Source organism: Anguilla rostrata, chromosome 2 (assembly GCF_018555375.3).
Source record: "Anguilla rostrata isolate EN2019 chromosome 2, ASM1855537v3, whole genome shotgun sequence".
In the NCBI taxonomy this organism is placed as follows: domain Eukaryota; kingdom Metazoa; phylum Chordata; class Actinopteri; order Anguilliformes; family Anguillidae; genus Anguilla; species Anguilla rostrata.
The window spans coordinates 17,134,871-17,151,505 of NC_057934.1; the positions used below are offsets into that span (position 1 = coordinate 17,134,871).

The 16,635-nt window shown below is 42.3% G+C and overlaps 1 protein-coding gene across 1 annotated transcript; it reads right to left on the reverse strand.

The window, feature by feature from the left end:
- Positions 1–200: 200 nt before the first annotated feature.
- On the reverse strand, positions 201–16,377 carry LOC135247433 (secreted frizzled-related protein 5-like). The gene is made up of 3 exons (XM_064320882.1): positions 15,541–16,377; positions 6,931–7,008; positions 201–1,689 (listed from the first exon to the last, which is right to left on the reverse strand). Exons 1-3 carry the CDS (start codon positions 16,058–16,060, stop codon positions 1,361–1,363), a joined length of 927 nt encoding a protein of 308 aa, XP_064176952.1. The 5' UTR covers positions 16,061–16,377; the 3' UTR covers positions 201–1,360.
- Between the last annotated feature and the right edge of the window lie 258 nt (positions 16,378–16,635).

A 16,635-nucleotide genomic window follows, 5' to 3' on the forward strand; every position in this document is an offset into this window, starting at 1 on the left:
TTTCTTCTGTGAGGGCTGGCAGTTTTCCAGTGTCTGGGAAATTTGTGGTGGTAGAGAGGGTGATAAGTTTCACTTTTTTGGAAGGGGAGAGGGGGGCTCTAGGGCAGCATTTATTTGTAAAATGGTTGAAACGATAACATTTTCTCATAACTTAGCTTCATAAAAAATATTTTTTGACAAAAAAACAACAATCACAAATGTTAAAGGTTTTCTAATTTATTACAGCGAACAGTGAATGCAGGTGGTATTTTAATGGATCCTGTTGATGGTATCTGAAGCAAATTAGGAATAAAACCAGTATAAAATAAATGAACATTATACTCATTTACAGGAGTGAAGTGATCTCACAAACCAATGAACAGGTTCAATCCAGAATCTCTCATGTTCCAGGCCAGAGGCCCAGGGCCAAATTACCTCCTCTTTGAGAGCAGGAGTGGCCCCAGTGCTGCTTGCAGTCCCGCCGCTGGCCAACAGTGGCCGCTATGCTGTAGAACACTCGCTGGCAGCTTCAGTGGCAAAGAGGGTTTCCTTGCTTCCAATCTCACTTCCTTTTCAGAATGACAATTTACTTTTTGCTGGATATATATATTTTTTTATATTTCCCCATATCAACACAAAAATGAAATTGGTCTTCCTGTATCAATTCCAGGTGGGTTGGTGGTGTTTTCTTCATTAGCGTAGTTTTTTTTTTTCTTCCACACAGTGGACCATACCCAATAGTGAACATCTCAGGGGCACTTTCTGTTAAATAGAGAGGTAGCTACTTTTTACCTCTCGTCATTGGAATGACACACACTCCTTTTTTTTCTATTTTTAACCCACCCCTCCTCCTCCCCCCTGCTCCACCATGAGCAGTTTGTCTTTTCGATACCTTCCATTCCTGCACTGTCTCACTTCTCCACACGTGGTCTTCATTACAATTAAAAAAACGAACTTGACTCCCACACGGCAAATGGCTCCCGCACAGCAATTTGGCCCAAGACATTTAAATTCTGCTTCTGTCATTGTTATTAGAACGGGAATAAAGACAACCTCTTTATGAGTAGAAATGAAATGTTTTCTGTCCTAGCCTTGCGTAAGAGGGAGCGGCCGTTCCCTGTGGGATTACGTGGCTTTGTTTCGAAACGCTGCACCTCATCAACATCACAACCAGAGCCTTGGGTCTTTCCATTTTTGTTGAAAAGAAAAAAAAAAACATAAACTGAGTAAAATACTGGAAAATAATAAACATGAAATAATGAGATTGTTGGGTGAGGGGGGTAGAAAGAGGAGGAGGTGTGGAGGGGCGGTCCCTTCGGGGTGGGATTATGGAGTTTGGGGGGGGGGTGGGTGGCATTGCTGGGCGACGGGGAGGGGTAGGTCACTGGAAGACCGTGTGGAAGGTGGGGCACTGTTGCGACTTCATGTACTTGACGGCAAACTTGAGCTCCTTGCTCTTCTTCTCCCACTTGTGGATGGAGGTGAGCAGGAGCTGCTGGTCCACCTTGCGGCCCATGATGAGGAAGCTGCTGCCCAGGCTGTCCAGCTGCGCGCAGGGGCAGTCCGCCCCGTTCTTGATGTACAGCACCAGCTTCTTCAGGTCCTTCTTTTTCAGAGTGCCCATCTTCAGCACTTTCTTCTTTTTCTGCGCTGCCACCAGCTTGCGGTCCCCATTCTCCTTCTTCACCTCTTTTATCTTCATCTTCAGCGCTGGGGGAGCACAGACCGAGATAAGTGATTATTGACCTCTGCACCCCAAACATACCCCTCCTCCCTATTCCTTGTGTATGTTATACTCATCTGACATATTAATGAGTGTGAGAAAAGTTACACACATTATTATTATTATTATTATTATTATTATTATTATTATTATTATTACTGCAGCTGCTAATTGTAGCAGTAGTAGTAGTAGCAGTTGTAGTAGTAAAAGTAGTGGTAGTGGTAGCAGCAGTATTTGTTGTTCTAGTGGAAGCAGTAGCAGTTATAGTAAAAGTAACAGTAGCAGAAGTAGTAGTAGTAGTAGTACCAGCAGTTATAGTAGTATTAGTAGCAATCGTTAGCACTAGTATGGGCAGCATAGCATGTCTGTGATGTGTGTCACAGCAATATTTTCACAAAAAACCTAGACCCTTGATCATGACAAAAAGTTCTCTATTCATTCTGAATTTAGTAAAACCTAAGAGTAAATCTTGAAAAGGCCTCGCCCTGCTACAGCTTCAAAGGCAATCGACCCACTTTGTATCTCTTCTTCTGACAAGCATCACTGGTCCTTTTCCCATACATATATTACAAATCCTTCTTGTGTTCTGTCATCATCTGGTTCTCTCATTCGCTCGGGGTCTTTTGAACTATGCGCCACCCAACAGCGAGAGCACAGGAAGAGGTAGCTGCGCGCCGGCCTGTCCAAGCGATCTGGCTGTTTACGCCGCCCGAGAGTAGCATCAATCACTCCGCACTAATTCTTCTCACTGGTGGGAGATGAACAGGGGCTGCGCTAACAGAAACTCCCTTATGCAGAGAGGAGGCTTCTGGCGCTACCCCTGTGGAGCTATAGCACGGAGGAACACTCTTGTCGGGGGACTTCACTTCATAATTCACTTAGACTACGTCCCGGCTGCAGGCTTAATGCTAAGTTCTGATTTGTTGCTCTGATCCAGCTTTCCAGACTGACTGTTCATATTGATTTAAAAAGCAGCCTAACGTATTGTCGAAGAAGAATTATGATAATATTAACTCGTCGCTTGGAGGGTAATATAAAAATCACTTTACCAGTGTACCTCTAGTTGGGCTGAGAATTCCCATCCATACCAATTATGTCTTTGACTGAGGGCATTAGCCATCCTGCTTGTATACATCACTATGATAAATACAAGCATGGACTGAACAGTTTGAGTGTCCACACACGAGTCGTTTGCAAATCGCACGGCTACACGTGTGGCTTCCCGTGTACACGTGTGACATAAATCAGACCTGAAGCAGCTCCATGTGGAATTGGGCCCCTTTTAGCAGGCTGAGCAGAGCCTTATTCGCAGCATCTGTGCCCTAACGATGCCGATAAGAAGACTTCTGGCTCTCCCTCTGTAGTGTTACAGTACAGTATAAAATGATAGACCATGTCTGTGCTGGCATTGACCTGCATTGCATACGTATTGGCACTGACTGTGCCACCAATGACCAATGCTGAAAACAAGCCTCCACCATTTAAAAACCGGCACACGACTTCCATCATCTCCCAAATCCTTCAAAAAATTCAATAATCTCTACAGTAAATGTAAAAAAATCCTTTGAATGTTTGTCACACAATATTTTCAGGCCCACCCCAGGAGACCATAACCGAAACTAACTTGTGGGTCAACAACCCCCCCACCACCTCAATGGACGTCATCTTACCACTAGTCCTGCATATCTTTGTATATCATTGCTTTGGTTTACGTGTGAGTCTGCTGTACATTAGCCTCAGGAGATAAAAAGGAAGAAGAGAGCGCATAATATATTACACTGGACAAGCTCTAGCATAATGTGTATGCCATGTTTTACAGTACCGTATACCATGTTTGTAAATCATAAGTGATGAGATGCACATCTCTGTGGAAACCTCCAGGGTCTCTCTCAGCCCATAGAGTAAGTTCTGTCTGGACACATAACCAAAGGGATCAAATAACAAAACTGACCTCAGGTTAGTTACCTGTGCGCTCATTTCAGTTTCGTGGTTTTAAAGTAAAGACAATCATCAAAAGGCTGAACTTTGGAAATAGGGAAAGATATGAAAGTGGGTTCATTCTGAGGGTTCGTTCTCATTTTCCTTCACTGAATGAAACTTCTTTTGTGGGGAAGTGCACTGAACCATCTCTTTGTCATGGACTGAGGCCTCAGTTACAATAACTTGGATTCCAAGAAAGAAGAAAAGATTCTAAATTTTGTTTCTACTTTTTTTGGCAAGCTGACAGTATCTGCTGCAAAAAATGTTATGAATTCTCCTATAATGAACGTTCAGTACTGTGGGCTGATCTTGAAGTTGAGTTCAATTACAACTGATTAGTAGCGAACAAATACTGCAGTGACGCTGAGGTGGAATGTTGTCAATGTAAAACAGCACTATCTAAATCAAGAGTGTCAATATCCAGTCCTGGAGGGCCGCAGCGTCTGCTCGTTTTCGATGTAGTTCAGCATGAGTAATTCATTTAAGTCATTGATTGGCAAAATAGTCCACTCATCTTGTTGTCAAGGCCTTAATTGGCTGCTGATTGAAAGGTAACCGCAAAAACCTGCAAACACTCTGGCCCTCCAGGACTTGAGCTTGACACCACTGATCTAAATGATCTATGTATTCAAAGGTAGTTGTCACAATCGTACTGAATACGATATATACATACGTGAGTATACATGCATCCAAAAACAACACAATCACAACTCATAATTATCGTAAGCTCAAAACATACATAAATGCAGAGTTTTCTGCTGTTATGAAAGGATATGGTGACTGCAATGCCATGCCCTAACTCAAGAGGAGGAGAGAAAGTTAACATTGCAGTTGCCTGCAGAGACTGCTGGACTGCAAAAGTAACATTTGAAAGATCCAAGTAAACAAGCCACACTAAATTCTGTTTAATTTGAGAACACAATGAGCTGTCCAGGCCTCAGTTCTGTATCTGATATGCATCACTGATTACAAACTTCAATAAAATTTGGTCTCTTATTGATCCTTCCCCAACAACTTCGTACAGTACAGGGTGGCTGAAGCATCATACCTCGTGCAAACACAAATGTGGACACAATATTTAATATATGCGCAAGAACACACAACACTAGATTTCATATACTGGTTTTCTGCAACTGAAGTTAGTTTCTGTGCAGTCCCGTTCCAAAAATGGGCAGAACACATTCAGAATCCACATAGTCCTCCTGGAGAAAACCAGTGAAAACTCCCTCATATAAAAAAAATAATAATAATTTAAAAAGTGCAACATCACCATGCCAGGCACAAACAAAGAACTTTTTATAAAGGAACATTAAGGTTCACGACCACGCAGGCACTGCCAGGAGGGTACACCTGAGAAGTAACTTGGCGCTCAAACCCTAATCACAAAAAAAAATTACTGTGGGCAAACCACTCAGGTTATTCTCAAACACCATAGTCATCAAAAAAGCAGCATGTCCAAAATCTCTTTCCCTCCCCTGCCATCTGATCTTCCCCATAACTGAAAAAGGTGATTTTGCTGAACTGGAAAACTAAGCAACAACTTTCCTGAACGTTGTCTCAACCTGTCAACAGAATTTGCATCTCTATAAAAGCAGTTAGTTGAGATGACTATCTGGCTCCTGCCTGTTCTTCCACATGGGTGATGGCTCTGCTGTTTACACAAAATTTGGCTCTGCTGTTTTTACATCCTTAGATAAACTGTTAATTGAGGAGAATATCTCAGTTGTCTTTTGGATACACTGTATTGGCGTTCTCTGAAAAGCAGTTAGTTGCATTGCACTAGTATGAAGCCAGTGCAGGACTTTTAAAATAAGTATATCAGTCTAGTTCTTAGATCTCCAACAGTGAATTATCAAATGCAAGCCCATGGCAAAAGCCCATAAAATCCCACTCAGCGATGTGAGTGATTACTCTTTTTTATGGGGGAAAAAATTAAGAAATGCAGTGAAATACCTCTGAGATCAGAACTCCTAGCCTCCAAATGTGAGCCCGACACTATTAAAATGATAGATGGTGACTTAGGGATATAGGAGGTCATATTTTTTACTGAGCACTTCTAATTGCTGCCATCATTTCTGGCTGCCAGATTGGACACTGAACACTTTATGGGGAGGACACCACCACTGTGGCCTGTTACTTTGTGCGACTTTGATTAAATGAACCCACTCACGTGGGACAGAATTCATGGTACTATGAGAAATGCTTGTTACAGAGGCATACTGTTATTGGTCTGGACCCATCATTAGCTGCAGTGCCATCCTAAGACAAGCAAATAGGTGGCAGTAACTGCTGGGGTTTAGGCTAATTTCACATAATTCCTGGGCTAGCGTTACAGAATTTCTTGATGTTTGGCATCTCACAACGATGATGATGATGGTGCTGTTGTGATGTGGTGTTTCTACTTCAGTTACCTAATAGCAAATGGTAATAGTCAGTCAAATGAAAAGGTCAAATTCTTATTCTGTACCACAAGGTACTTCATTGCACCGATAACCAGTGCTTTTGTTCCATGTCCTCTTTAATAGATTCAGAATCGATCATTTTTCATCAAACATGAATATGCAGATGATCTGAAGTTTTTGCAGTGGTTTCACAACCTATGAACTTGTCTTAAATGAGTCATACATAGCCAGGGAACTTAGTTATGCCAAAAAAGTCTTTAAATTATTTTAAGGGTATGGGTAATGTCCACAGATCTGCTAGGCTAACAGTGAGCACATAGCAGGAGGATGTACTGTATCAGCACAAACCAGAGATATTATTCAAATCAAATAAATTTTATTTGTATTGTGTTTTTTATAGAGAAGATTGGGATTATACACATGGCTTCAAATGCAAAAAGCTAAAATATTGCAACAACTGGAGCTACATACCAACCAACTGAATTTCTGAAGCTCTACATATTGAAGTATTGCAATCAGTGAGACTTCTCATTCTGAGCCACCATGTCAAAAAGGTAAAACGTATGATATCATACTTGTGTGGTCTAAAACAGATGCAGTATTTGATTTCTAAGTCTTCTTCCTTTTAAGTTTAATATTAATCTGGAGATACTCTGTCATGGAATGTAATATCAATTAGTCAATGAGTCAGTCAATCGAACAAGTGATCAATCATTTAACTAGGATTGCCAATTGAATTCAGAGGACTACAAACATGGAGGTTATTGTAAGTTCTGGTACCTGTACACTGAGGAGCTACCGCCATGTTTCTGCATTTGAGAGCCTCTCATGTTGCAGGGTGCTTACCAAAATCACTGGCGCAGAAATGCTCCATTATAGCATCGGCCTTCAGCTCATTGTCACAAGGTGGGCAGGCTTTGGAAGCTGTAAACAGAGGAAGGAACAGTATTAGAACCTGGATTCAATTTAATAATTCACTGATGCAGATGTAGATGCAGATCAAACAGGTCAAGGTGAAGAGATTATACCTGTCTCGAGGGAACCTGTGCATATCACAACAGTAATGACTAGATTAGATGTCTTGTCAAATCTACTTGCCACTGCAACAAAGATGGTTAGCTGCTTGTCTCTGGCTTTTGATTGCAGGCATTACCGATGGGGGATAGAAAGGGGGCAGGGTGTGTGTGTGTTGGGGGGCGGGGGGGGGGGGGGGCTGGGGACATTATCAGTGACTCGTGAAAAGGGAACTGGCTGCCACAGTCCTCGTATTGAACTCTGACCTGCCGTGGCTGCTAGCACACCCTGGCAGTCTTTCCCTGGGAAAGCGCCTTCGCGTCGCTGGTTAGTAGGAGGGGCTGTCACTGTGCAGAGTGCAAAGAGGATCTGGGTGGACAGGGCGAGCTGGAATCCGTCTTCCCACTCCAGCATTGCAGAAACACCACCTCCATTGTCAGACGACTCTTTGTTGAGGGCGAAACTTAGTGGTTTGGCTTTAAATGTGGACATTTCCAGAATTGTTTAGTTTGTTTGGTTTCTTTGTTATTTACATAAAATGCATTTTAAATGGGCCAAAAATAGCCTGCGGCATGCAAACCCAATATCAACCACATTATGAAGCCACGTTTTCTAATACTCCAGTCTCTGCAATAAACATAAACAAACTTTGTAGCATCAGAGTTTGTAGCTTATGCTTCTCCAAATAGATGCTAGCATCGAAAAAATAATCATCTTAATGAAATTTCACATTAAATTTAATGAGGAAAATTTTTGTGAACTAACAGGAATTCTTTTTTGTTTTTTTATTTTTTATTTTAGGCCAGGACTGGGTGTCAGGCAGCCATGGGAAAAGCCAGCTGAACACAGATCTGCAGTGTAAGCAAGGGGGGAAAGGCTCCAAAGTGCTTATTTTTTTGTTTAAAGGGAGAGGGACATTAAATCCTGTTTTGAAATAGGACCGTTTCTCTCTCGTTGTTCCCCAGGAGTTGTGGCTTGTGCTTATACAGTGCCAGAGGATTGTAACGCAGTAAATTCTGCAATTGATCACACCCTTTTGAAATGCGCACTCAACAATGCTAGTGCTGTATCAACTTTGATATACAGGGCTATAAAGCAGCATTCATGAGCTGACTAGCTTGATAAACAGTGACATTTTGCTGAGCCCTTTGCCAGAGTAGGGTAAGGAACTGGCCAGCCAAGCAATCAACTCTCTTGTCCTGCCAAATTTTAGACTGGAAGAAATCATAATGACAGCTTTTGTATCAATTCATTTTTACATGCTTGTTCTTATCAAATCTCATACTCATAATCTGCCAACAGGCGAAGTCTCTTAAATAAAGAAGCTAATATCAAGGGATCTATCTCAAGTATGACTGCATTAGATGCAAATATGCCCCAAAAGATGAGATAACCACTTCAATGAACACAATGCTGCACTGAGTATTCAAATGAACCATTTTACTGGCGTGATTTAAAAAATGCTCACTGTCAACATTTTAAGCTGGTAAAGCTTTTCCTGAAGTATAGACGTGCATACAGTATATAGACTGTGCTCACACTGTGTTTGGGTCATAGGGGTCATTGACTTGGTGTGTGCTTGCTTTGTCCAATGAAATGCTTTCCCTGGGGTACGATTTCAAACACTTATTGACTTTATCCAGAAGGTTCAAATTCCAATGAGATATTTAGGTTAAATGTTAAATGTAAAATAAACTATGCCGTACAGTATACTATGTACTGTATGTTGCACTCATGATATATTAGTTAAAATCCCAGTTTCCCTTTAGCCACATCGTAAAGCTGTCCTCTAGGGTGTAAACAGGAATTAGCCATCTATAGTGAATGATGTTTCTGGAGAAAAAAAAAACAAAATGATAATATTGACTGAACCACATTCCTCCCTTCCTTTCAGCAAAATGTCAGAGACCTTCCTGGATGACCACCTGCCCACGGTGCTTACTTTGCGCTTACTCTATCTGCCGGTATCTTCTGGGAAAGGAAGTCCTAGAACATTCTGCTCCCAAATGCTTAACGTGTGACTTCAGGCTGCCTGTTTAAACACTCTCCAAATTTATGTCCTGGCCACCTTAAAAAACTCTCCACAAATCGCAGGTTTTCACGGTTTTTCTGAGTTTCTATTCTTGGGTGGAGTTTACGAATCCAGCAAACAGAGTTTGGGAGTATTTTAAGTGCAAAGGACTCACTGCAAATAAAGTGCTCATTGGAGGGGGAAACAACATTTCATAGGGGCTTCGCTATGAGATGTTTTCATCATGTCTTTCATAATGTGGCATTTGTAAACAGAAATTCAAGATTTACCGAGAGTATACAGTTTTAAAAATATGATATTATTGTTTCTTGAAACTCAGTTACGGTATACAGTGCTGTTTTGGTTAAACTGTTTGGGACGTCCCATCGCAGCAGTATCAATACAAAATGCTCCTGTGACTTCATTCAATAAAACGATGTTCTCTGAGTTTATCCAGCATGAAATAGGCACCGATCTCTAACAGCCGACATGATCCAGTGGCACATATCCCTGCATTACCCACATGACAGCAGTGATGTTTGGGGCATACGTCTCCCCCGCGCCTTAAAAAACCAGCCGAGCAACAGGAAGATAATGAGAGGTCAAAGTTCATCGTCGCCCCAATGCCTGGGTCTCGGGGTCGCGACCTCTCCTGCCAGAGCGGGGCCGTGCGCAGCCTTCCAGGGTACGGGGGCCCGTCAGCCCCCAGAAGGATTCCCATGCAATGCCCGGGCGGATTGTGACTGAGCAGCAGACGAAAATCGAATTGTCCTGCGGTGACATTCAAAGGCGGGGGCAGCGATCGCCCCTGCCTGCCAAACTCGCGTCTACGTCGTTGCCTTGGCTCCGCTGAACCCAGATTCATTTGGAGCTGTAACGTCTTATTTGGACTTTAAAGCAGTTTATTCAAATCCACGAGAGTAATATTTTGGCAGGCGCCCCGTTCTGTTGCAGCGCCAAAGCAGGCGCAAGGAGAGCGCATTCTTTCAGTATTATGAGCTACAGCTACTCCCTGTGAGCCATTTTATCTTTTTAAAAAATCTTTTCAGGTCTGAGATTTGATGTAGAGGCCAAAATATTTGTTGTTGAAGCGACTGTAAACAGTGTGTCTCAAGATTTAATCATCAACAATAACTCTTCAAACAATGTTAACTTCATTCCATAAACATGAAATGAGCTGGAGGCTCAGATGTTCCTTACTGTTCTGTATGCTGTTTTATATATTCAGCACAGTAATTGAGACAGTTAGGTCCAACGTGTGACAAATGTGCTTTTGATTCTCATTCTTTTTCACTTTGTCTTCTCAGCACAGATTTATTAAGCTGTTGGTTACCACATGAAAATGTGCAAGAAGTAAAATAAAATTACGGTGGGACAAATAGGTGGTAATGTTTCAGCTTGCTGACTGTTCTTTGTTTATTTTATTTTATTTTTGCATCTATGATATATTTATCAAACTAAAAAGGCAATGATGCAGTTTGGATTAAGTGAGTTAAGCATCTTGTTCAAATATACCAGCATGTGGCAAGCATACATAGGAGGCAGGTGGATTACATTTAAATGGTTCAGTTCATTACTCATTAGGACACACTGCCTCCTCCTTCTACTACAAATTATTTAGATTCGCCCACTGAAGGCATGTTTTGTTGCAGTTACCAGTTGTCACCGCAGCTTTCTTGTGCTTTTTTTTTTAATTTTTCTCCTTTCAAGTCAAAGATAGTCTGCTGCTCTAATGGAGTCTGGATCCTTCTCTCCCTGTACTGTACCTTGAATAGGAGTGTGTGTGTGTGTGTGTGTGTGTGTATGTGCGTGCGTGTGTGAGTGAGTGTGCATGTACGTCTGCATGTGCGTGTGCATGTGTGTGTGTGTGTGTGGCTTAGTCAGGGGTCTATCTAGTGTCACACACATCTTTGAAATCCAGAGACTCCCCAATACTCACTTCTCTCCCCTTTTCATTTGTAAGCGGATCTTTTTGGAATGTTGCAGAGGCCAGGGTTACTTGTATAGGGAAAATGATCTATTTATTAAGACATAGAGGTCATAGCTTTATGATTTATTTGGGCCGTTAAGTTGCGAGTGTTAAAACTTTAGACATAAAACATTACGGCACTCTGATAAAATCCTCCGTGTGATTTATGTTTAAAAATCCTACATCTGTTTAAATGGACAGTGTACACTGTCAGGTTTAAAATATGTGCTCTAACCTCCCTCCAGGGCCCTGAAAAATAGCATACTTCTTAGATTTGTAGCTGAGATCCCATAAATCAGAGGAACTCGCATAGTCTTTCAGTCAATTAGCCCACATGCAAACCCAGCGTGAGACAACACAGCAAAAGATTTGTCTGTTTTGATTGCTATTTGCCATGCTGCAATTATTTTATTTTTTTGATAAATGGTGATGGATAAACAGGACCTGTGAAACTAAATTCAAAGTACTCCTTCAAAGAAACAAGAAAAAATGGGATTTATATATGTTGGTGTTACAGCATTTATCAAAATTAAATTACATGTTATCTTTGCTTAAGAGGTGCTCTCAGCACTTATAATTGCTTGGGTGGTATCCATTTACAAAGCAGAATATTCAGAGCGTGCCCATCTAATAAATGAGCCAACAATGCTCTGACTGCCAGACCAGCGCCTCCATTTTGCCCTCTTAAAGTGAACCAAAACTGAACCGGCAATGATGGAATCTGCGCCCTGAGTTAATGCAAGAGCCCGAATAATCACGAAATAATGGGAAGATAAAAGTGTACCTGCTGCTGTACAGTTCCACAGTACAGTAAACTAAGGAGAAAATCAATTCCCCAGCCGGGTTTTCGCAAATCCATTGTGGGCCGTTAAGATTAAGAAGTGAAATTGGGCATGTACTATAGTATGACCACATGAGACAAACATCCTTGAGGAGAAACACAGACAAGCCATGCCTATGCTGTTCTTCTGCTCCCTCCACAGCTTTCACCTGTCATTTACCCATGACCCACAGTTACATCTTCACAGACAGCTACCCTGCACATATGAAATTCACATGAACATGCCATGCTATCAGGACTGTACAATTTGTATTCATACAACTTCCACATCACACATCTTCCTCTGGTCAACAGACACAATGATCTAATGAAGCAAGTCTAGCCTTCCAGGTCATTTAATAGAATCAGAGGTGCTTGGGACGCCCAAGACACAGTGCTCAACATATGGTGCTCAATACTCTCCAGGCAGTCGGCAAAACGAAAAGCCCCATTAGGTTAAATAGTCAACTCTCTTTATCAAAAATGTTCATGTTCTTAAAATGTAAGGAGCACATGACATGAAGATACATTTGGTAAATTTTTATTTTCTTATAAATTTGTTTAATAAATCTGTTTGCCCGATTCCATTTTATATATGCGGCAACACAATCATACAGCAGGAATCTTGTTTAAAGGAAGGGGCTGACAGAGATTAAAGCCCATAACCAAGGACCTGAGAAACAACTCCAACTCCAGAGAAACTGAGACCATCGGAGAGGTAGCTCCACAGGGTACATATACATGCCTGTGGTGTTGGCTCCTGCAGGCTATTGCTCTAGGAGATCTGTTCTTGTGCAGCCCTTGTTTTTGTTGTCATGCATACTTATATTTCACATAGTTTTACTCCCTGTGCCAATTTGTTAGGCGATCAATGCAAACACTTGGCACGGGCCGTTCTTCCAGCTACAGAGCTCGAAGTGAACCCGCCAATATTCTGCCATTTTCAGAAAGGACGATAGTAAAAAAAGCAAAATACATATTTAAGTGTAAAAAAAAACAAAGTCCCGTTGCTGAATGGCTTAGATCTAATCTTGCTCTCACGGGCAAGCAGAGCTGATTGTTCCAGGATCAGCCACTGCTAATGGCATTAAGCCCTGAGTGCAGACCACAGAGAGTTCAGAGTTCTCTCCATTCTACAGGGCGACCAGTTCCATCAGCATTGATCAGCTGCCATGTTTCTCACCGCGTTAGCCTGAAGCGTGACTTCACATCTTTAATAGGAAGGTGCCGCATCTGAGAAGCATTACTCCACAAAAGGTGTCTGAGGCAATTATTTCGAAGTTTTGAAGTTCGATTCGTTCATCGTAACTCCCGGTCGCCGATTCCCAGGACAGTATTTGTGGGGTCGGCATGAAGTGCTTCTTTCTTTCTTTCCCCGGAGTAGAAAAAAAAAACCTCACTGATCTCTCAGTGGAATGTGGCTTAAAATTGTGCTGTCAGCCTGTGACAATGTCTCGGACCACCTTGCACTTTTAGATGTAACTGAGCGGTTCCCGGTACCACACAGCTGCCAATACTGTGCACACTCAGGATTGTGCGTTGGCACTCTGCTAGCTTATTTAATATTTGCAAAAATGTTCCACAGAGAACTCAGGGGTGTGAGCCCTGTAGAATTAGTGTGATATAACACAGCCACAGAAAGGGTTTAAAAAAAAAATTTAAAAAAAAAAAGCTGAGACAGTGCAAGATGTCCCAAACAGGAATTCACATTTTAATTCGTGTTTAATCTCCTCCTTGCCAAATGTGCAACATTTTAAGTATATTCATCTGTGTTTTTTAAAGTATTTATGGGATCATTGTCTGTGTACAAGGAGTCTGCAATGCATTTGTGCAAACACATTTTCACATTCTTTCTAGGCAAGAAAGACACACAGTCATTATAAAGTTATTATACATTTATCTCACATCTCTAGAATTTTTCCAGAAAAGCATATAGTGTCCACATTGCAAATTAACATTTAGAAAGTTAATTGTTTTTTTAGCAAACAGCTTTAAAACTGTATCCACATGATGTGTATAACAGGAGTCATACTGTACACAGAATAAGGCCCAGTCTATCGCACTTAGTGTGTACATTTTATCAATATGTAACTATGTTCAGTTTTGGGTGATTTTTTGATGGAATTTAAAGAAGAAGACACCAGTCCTCTTGTTCTATTGTCATATATCATGGGGGAGTTAACAATTCAAATCCAGCATTTCAGAGTGAGGTGTCAATCACTCTTCCCATCCATCGCCACTCATCCTCTGTCCTTTCTGCACAGGGCTACCCTTTTTCCTATTCTCTTGTTCTCACATACCAATTTCTTTCTCTATCACCCCATTTTGTCATCCCTTTCCTGTCCCTCGTATCTTCTCATTCCTTTTCAGATGATCCTACCAACCTTTCAACAGAACCGACTAATTATCTCTCATTCATAATAATTAGTAATCCACAGTAATTGGCCCTCTACCTAATTGGCTAACCAACTGCCAGACTAAATAATAGAAGGAGTTAGTGCAGTCACAGCTGGGTCTGTCCTTCTTTCATTCCAAATGAGGGTTTTTTCCCCCTTATTCTTAAATAATGAAAGGGGGAGAGGTTTTGTTTCTTCCCAAAAAAAAGCAAATTCCCTCATGTCAGCACTTACTTTCGAATGATTTCCAAATGAGCCTGATTTAAAACAAAACCCCCTTCTGCTGAAAGACAGCATTCAACTGTTTAGACACGTTCACCGTCCTGCGTATGTTCAAATTCACCGGGATCAGAAATATCCTTAACAACCGTGAACAAAGTTCAGTATGCCTGCGTGTGTGCATGTGTGTGTGTGTGTGTGTTCTGTTAAGTCATGTATCATGAGAAGTAATTTATAGTCTTGTGTCTTTAAACTTTGTGAACTATAGCTACTTGAACATAATTTTAATCTATAAGTCATTATGAGTACAATGGCAGATACGAAAGTCAAATAGCCAAATTTACATGATAGGAGAATACTGGAATTTTAACTGTAAAATTGTAATGAATACATTTATTTTTAAAAGCCAATTCATTTTGTGTGAACCATTCATTTTCACAGCACATTAATCATAATGTAATATACCATGGGGATTCTACAGATTTCCCCCGTTCCTTCATATCAGAGTGTAACAGGATACAGACTATGGAATGCAGTTTATTTTCAAAAAAGACTGTTAGTTTCCCCGTCGAACAACGTTTCATTACATTTTTGGTTATCAGTGGTGGCTTTGTCCAAAACGTTTCTCAAACTTTCCAACGTCAACAGTTTTCTTGTCGTCTGCATGTTTCACATTACACATTACAGGCAGAGCTTATTGTCTAGATAGCAGAAAATATTACTTTATAAACTTATGCGATAATGCAACCACTGAATTTAAAACCGATACAAACTGCAAAAGCCCTGACTTTCAATTTGTCAAAACTTAATGAACCATATTTAACAAAACACATCAATAGATCAGAAGCATTAAAGTTTTGAAATATGAACAGCGAAGACCAGGGCAGACCACTTTTGTCTTACAAATTGTGACAATTTATAACTAATCAATAAAGAATGATTTCAACGAATCTGATTATGGTTCTGCGGACAACATTAAAAGCAGCCTGCGTTAGGAAAGCAGTGAAACAGAATGGCGGCATGTTACCTGGCAGCAGCGCGGTGGAGCTGCCGCTGGACTGCATGGGGATGCACAGGTCGTTGTCGATGGGGAACTTGTTGCACTGCAGCATGTCCGGCCAGGGGAACCCGTAGGCCTCCATGACGGGGGCGCAGCTGTTGCGCACCGCCTCGCAGAGCGACCGGCACGGGTAGATGGGCCGGTCCAGGCACACCGGCGCGAACAGGGAGCAGAGGAACACCTGCGTGTCGCCGTGGCAACGCTTGGCCAGGAGGGGCACCCAGCTGCCGGCCTGCTGCTTGACCTCGGGCATGGTCTCGTGGTCCAGCAGGTTGGGCAGCCGCATCCTCTTGTAGCCCACGTCGTGGCACAGGCGCAAGTCGGCCGGGATGTCCACGCACTGCGGCTGCTTGGCGTAGAAGCGCCCGTGGTGGACGTTGTCCGCCTGCCAGCTGTAGTAGTCGTACTCCTCCGCGGAGGTGAGGAGGAGAAAGAAGAGAAGGAGGAAGGGCCCGTGCGGTAGGGTCTGGCTCCTGTGTCTTGCCATTCCTTCTGGAAAGCTCTTTCGATTCGCAAAACAAAACTGCGGGGAATCACGCAAAAAAAAAGTTTTTAATAAAGTGAAAGAGAGGGGCTGTGGACAAAAGCTGTCTTTAGCTCCCTTCCAGTAAAGTTTCTGGTTGTCCTTACAGCCCTGAAGCCGGCTGGGGCTCCTTGCCTGTGTGCTGGGCTCTCAGATAGCTCTCTGGTAAAGCGTCCGGGAGCCTTAAACTGCTCTTCTCTGGCTCCTCTGAGGTGCACCTACTGTATAAAAAGCACTTGATGGCTGTGTCTACCAGCCTCCGGCCCCCTAGCAAGCCATCGTCCCAGCCCACCTCCCAGAGGCTTCCCCTCCACCTTCCACAGTCCCGCCTGAGCAAATCACAGAGCGGAGGTGGAGACTCTGCTATGTGAGACACTCCCACAGACCCCGCACCCCCCTGCCTGCAACCACTTCTTGAGTCAGTGACAGGCTTTCTTGGAACACAATGCGACTGGACTCTCTTTGCTCATTCTTTTCTATTTCTTTCTCACAGAGGCACACATTCTCTCATTCACACACACGCATACGCACATATGCAA

Bases quoted from the DNA above. Each gene is read 5' to 3' on its own strand.
- LOC135247433 (XM_064320882.1), bottom strand. From the start codon at position 16,060: ATGGCAAGACACAGGAGCCAGACCCTACCGCACGGGCCCTTCCTCCTT. The intron at 7,009-15,540 runs GTAACATGCCGC...CTCTGTTTACAG, and splicing joins CTCCACCGCGCTGCTGCCAG to CTTCCAAAGCCTGCCCACCT. The intron at 1,690-6,930 runs GTAAGCACCCTG...GTGCTCCCCCAG, and splicing joins TTTCTGCGCCAGTGATTTTG to CGCTGAAGATGAAGATAAAA.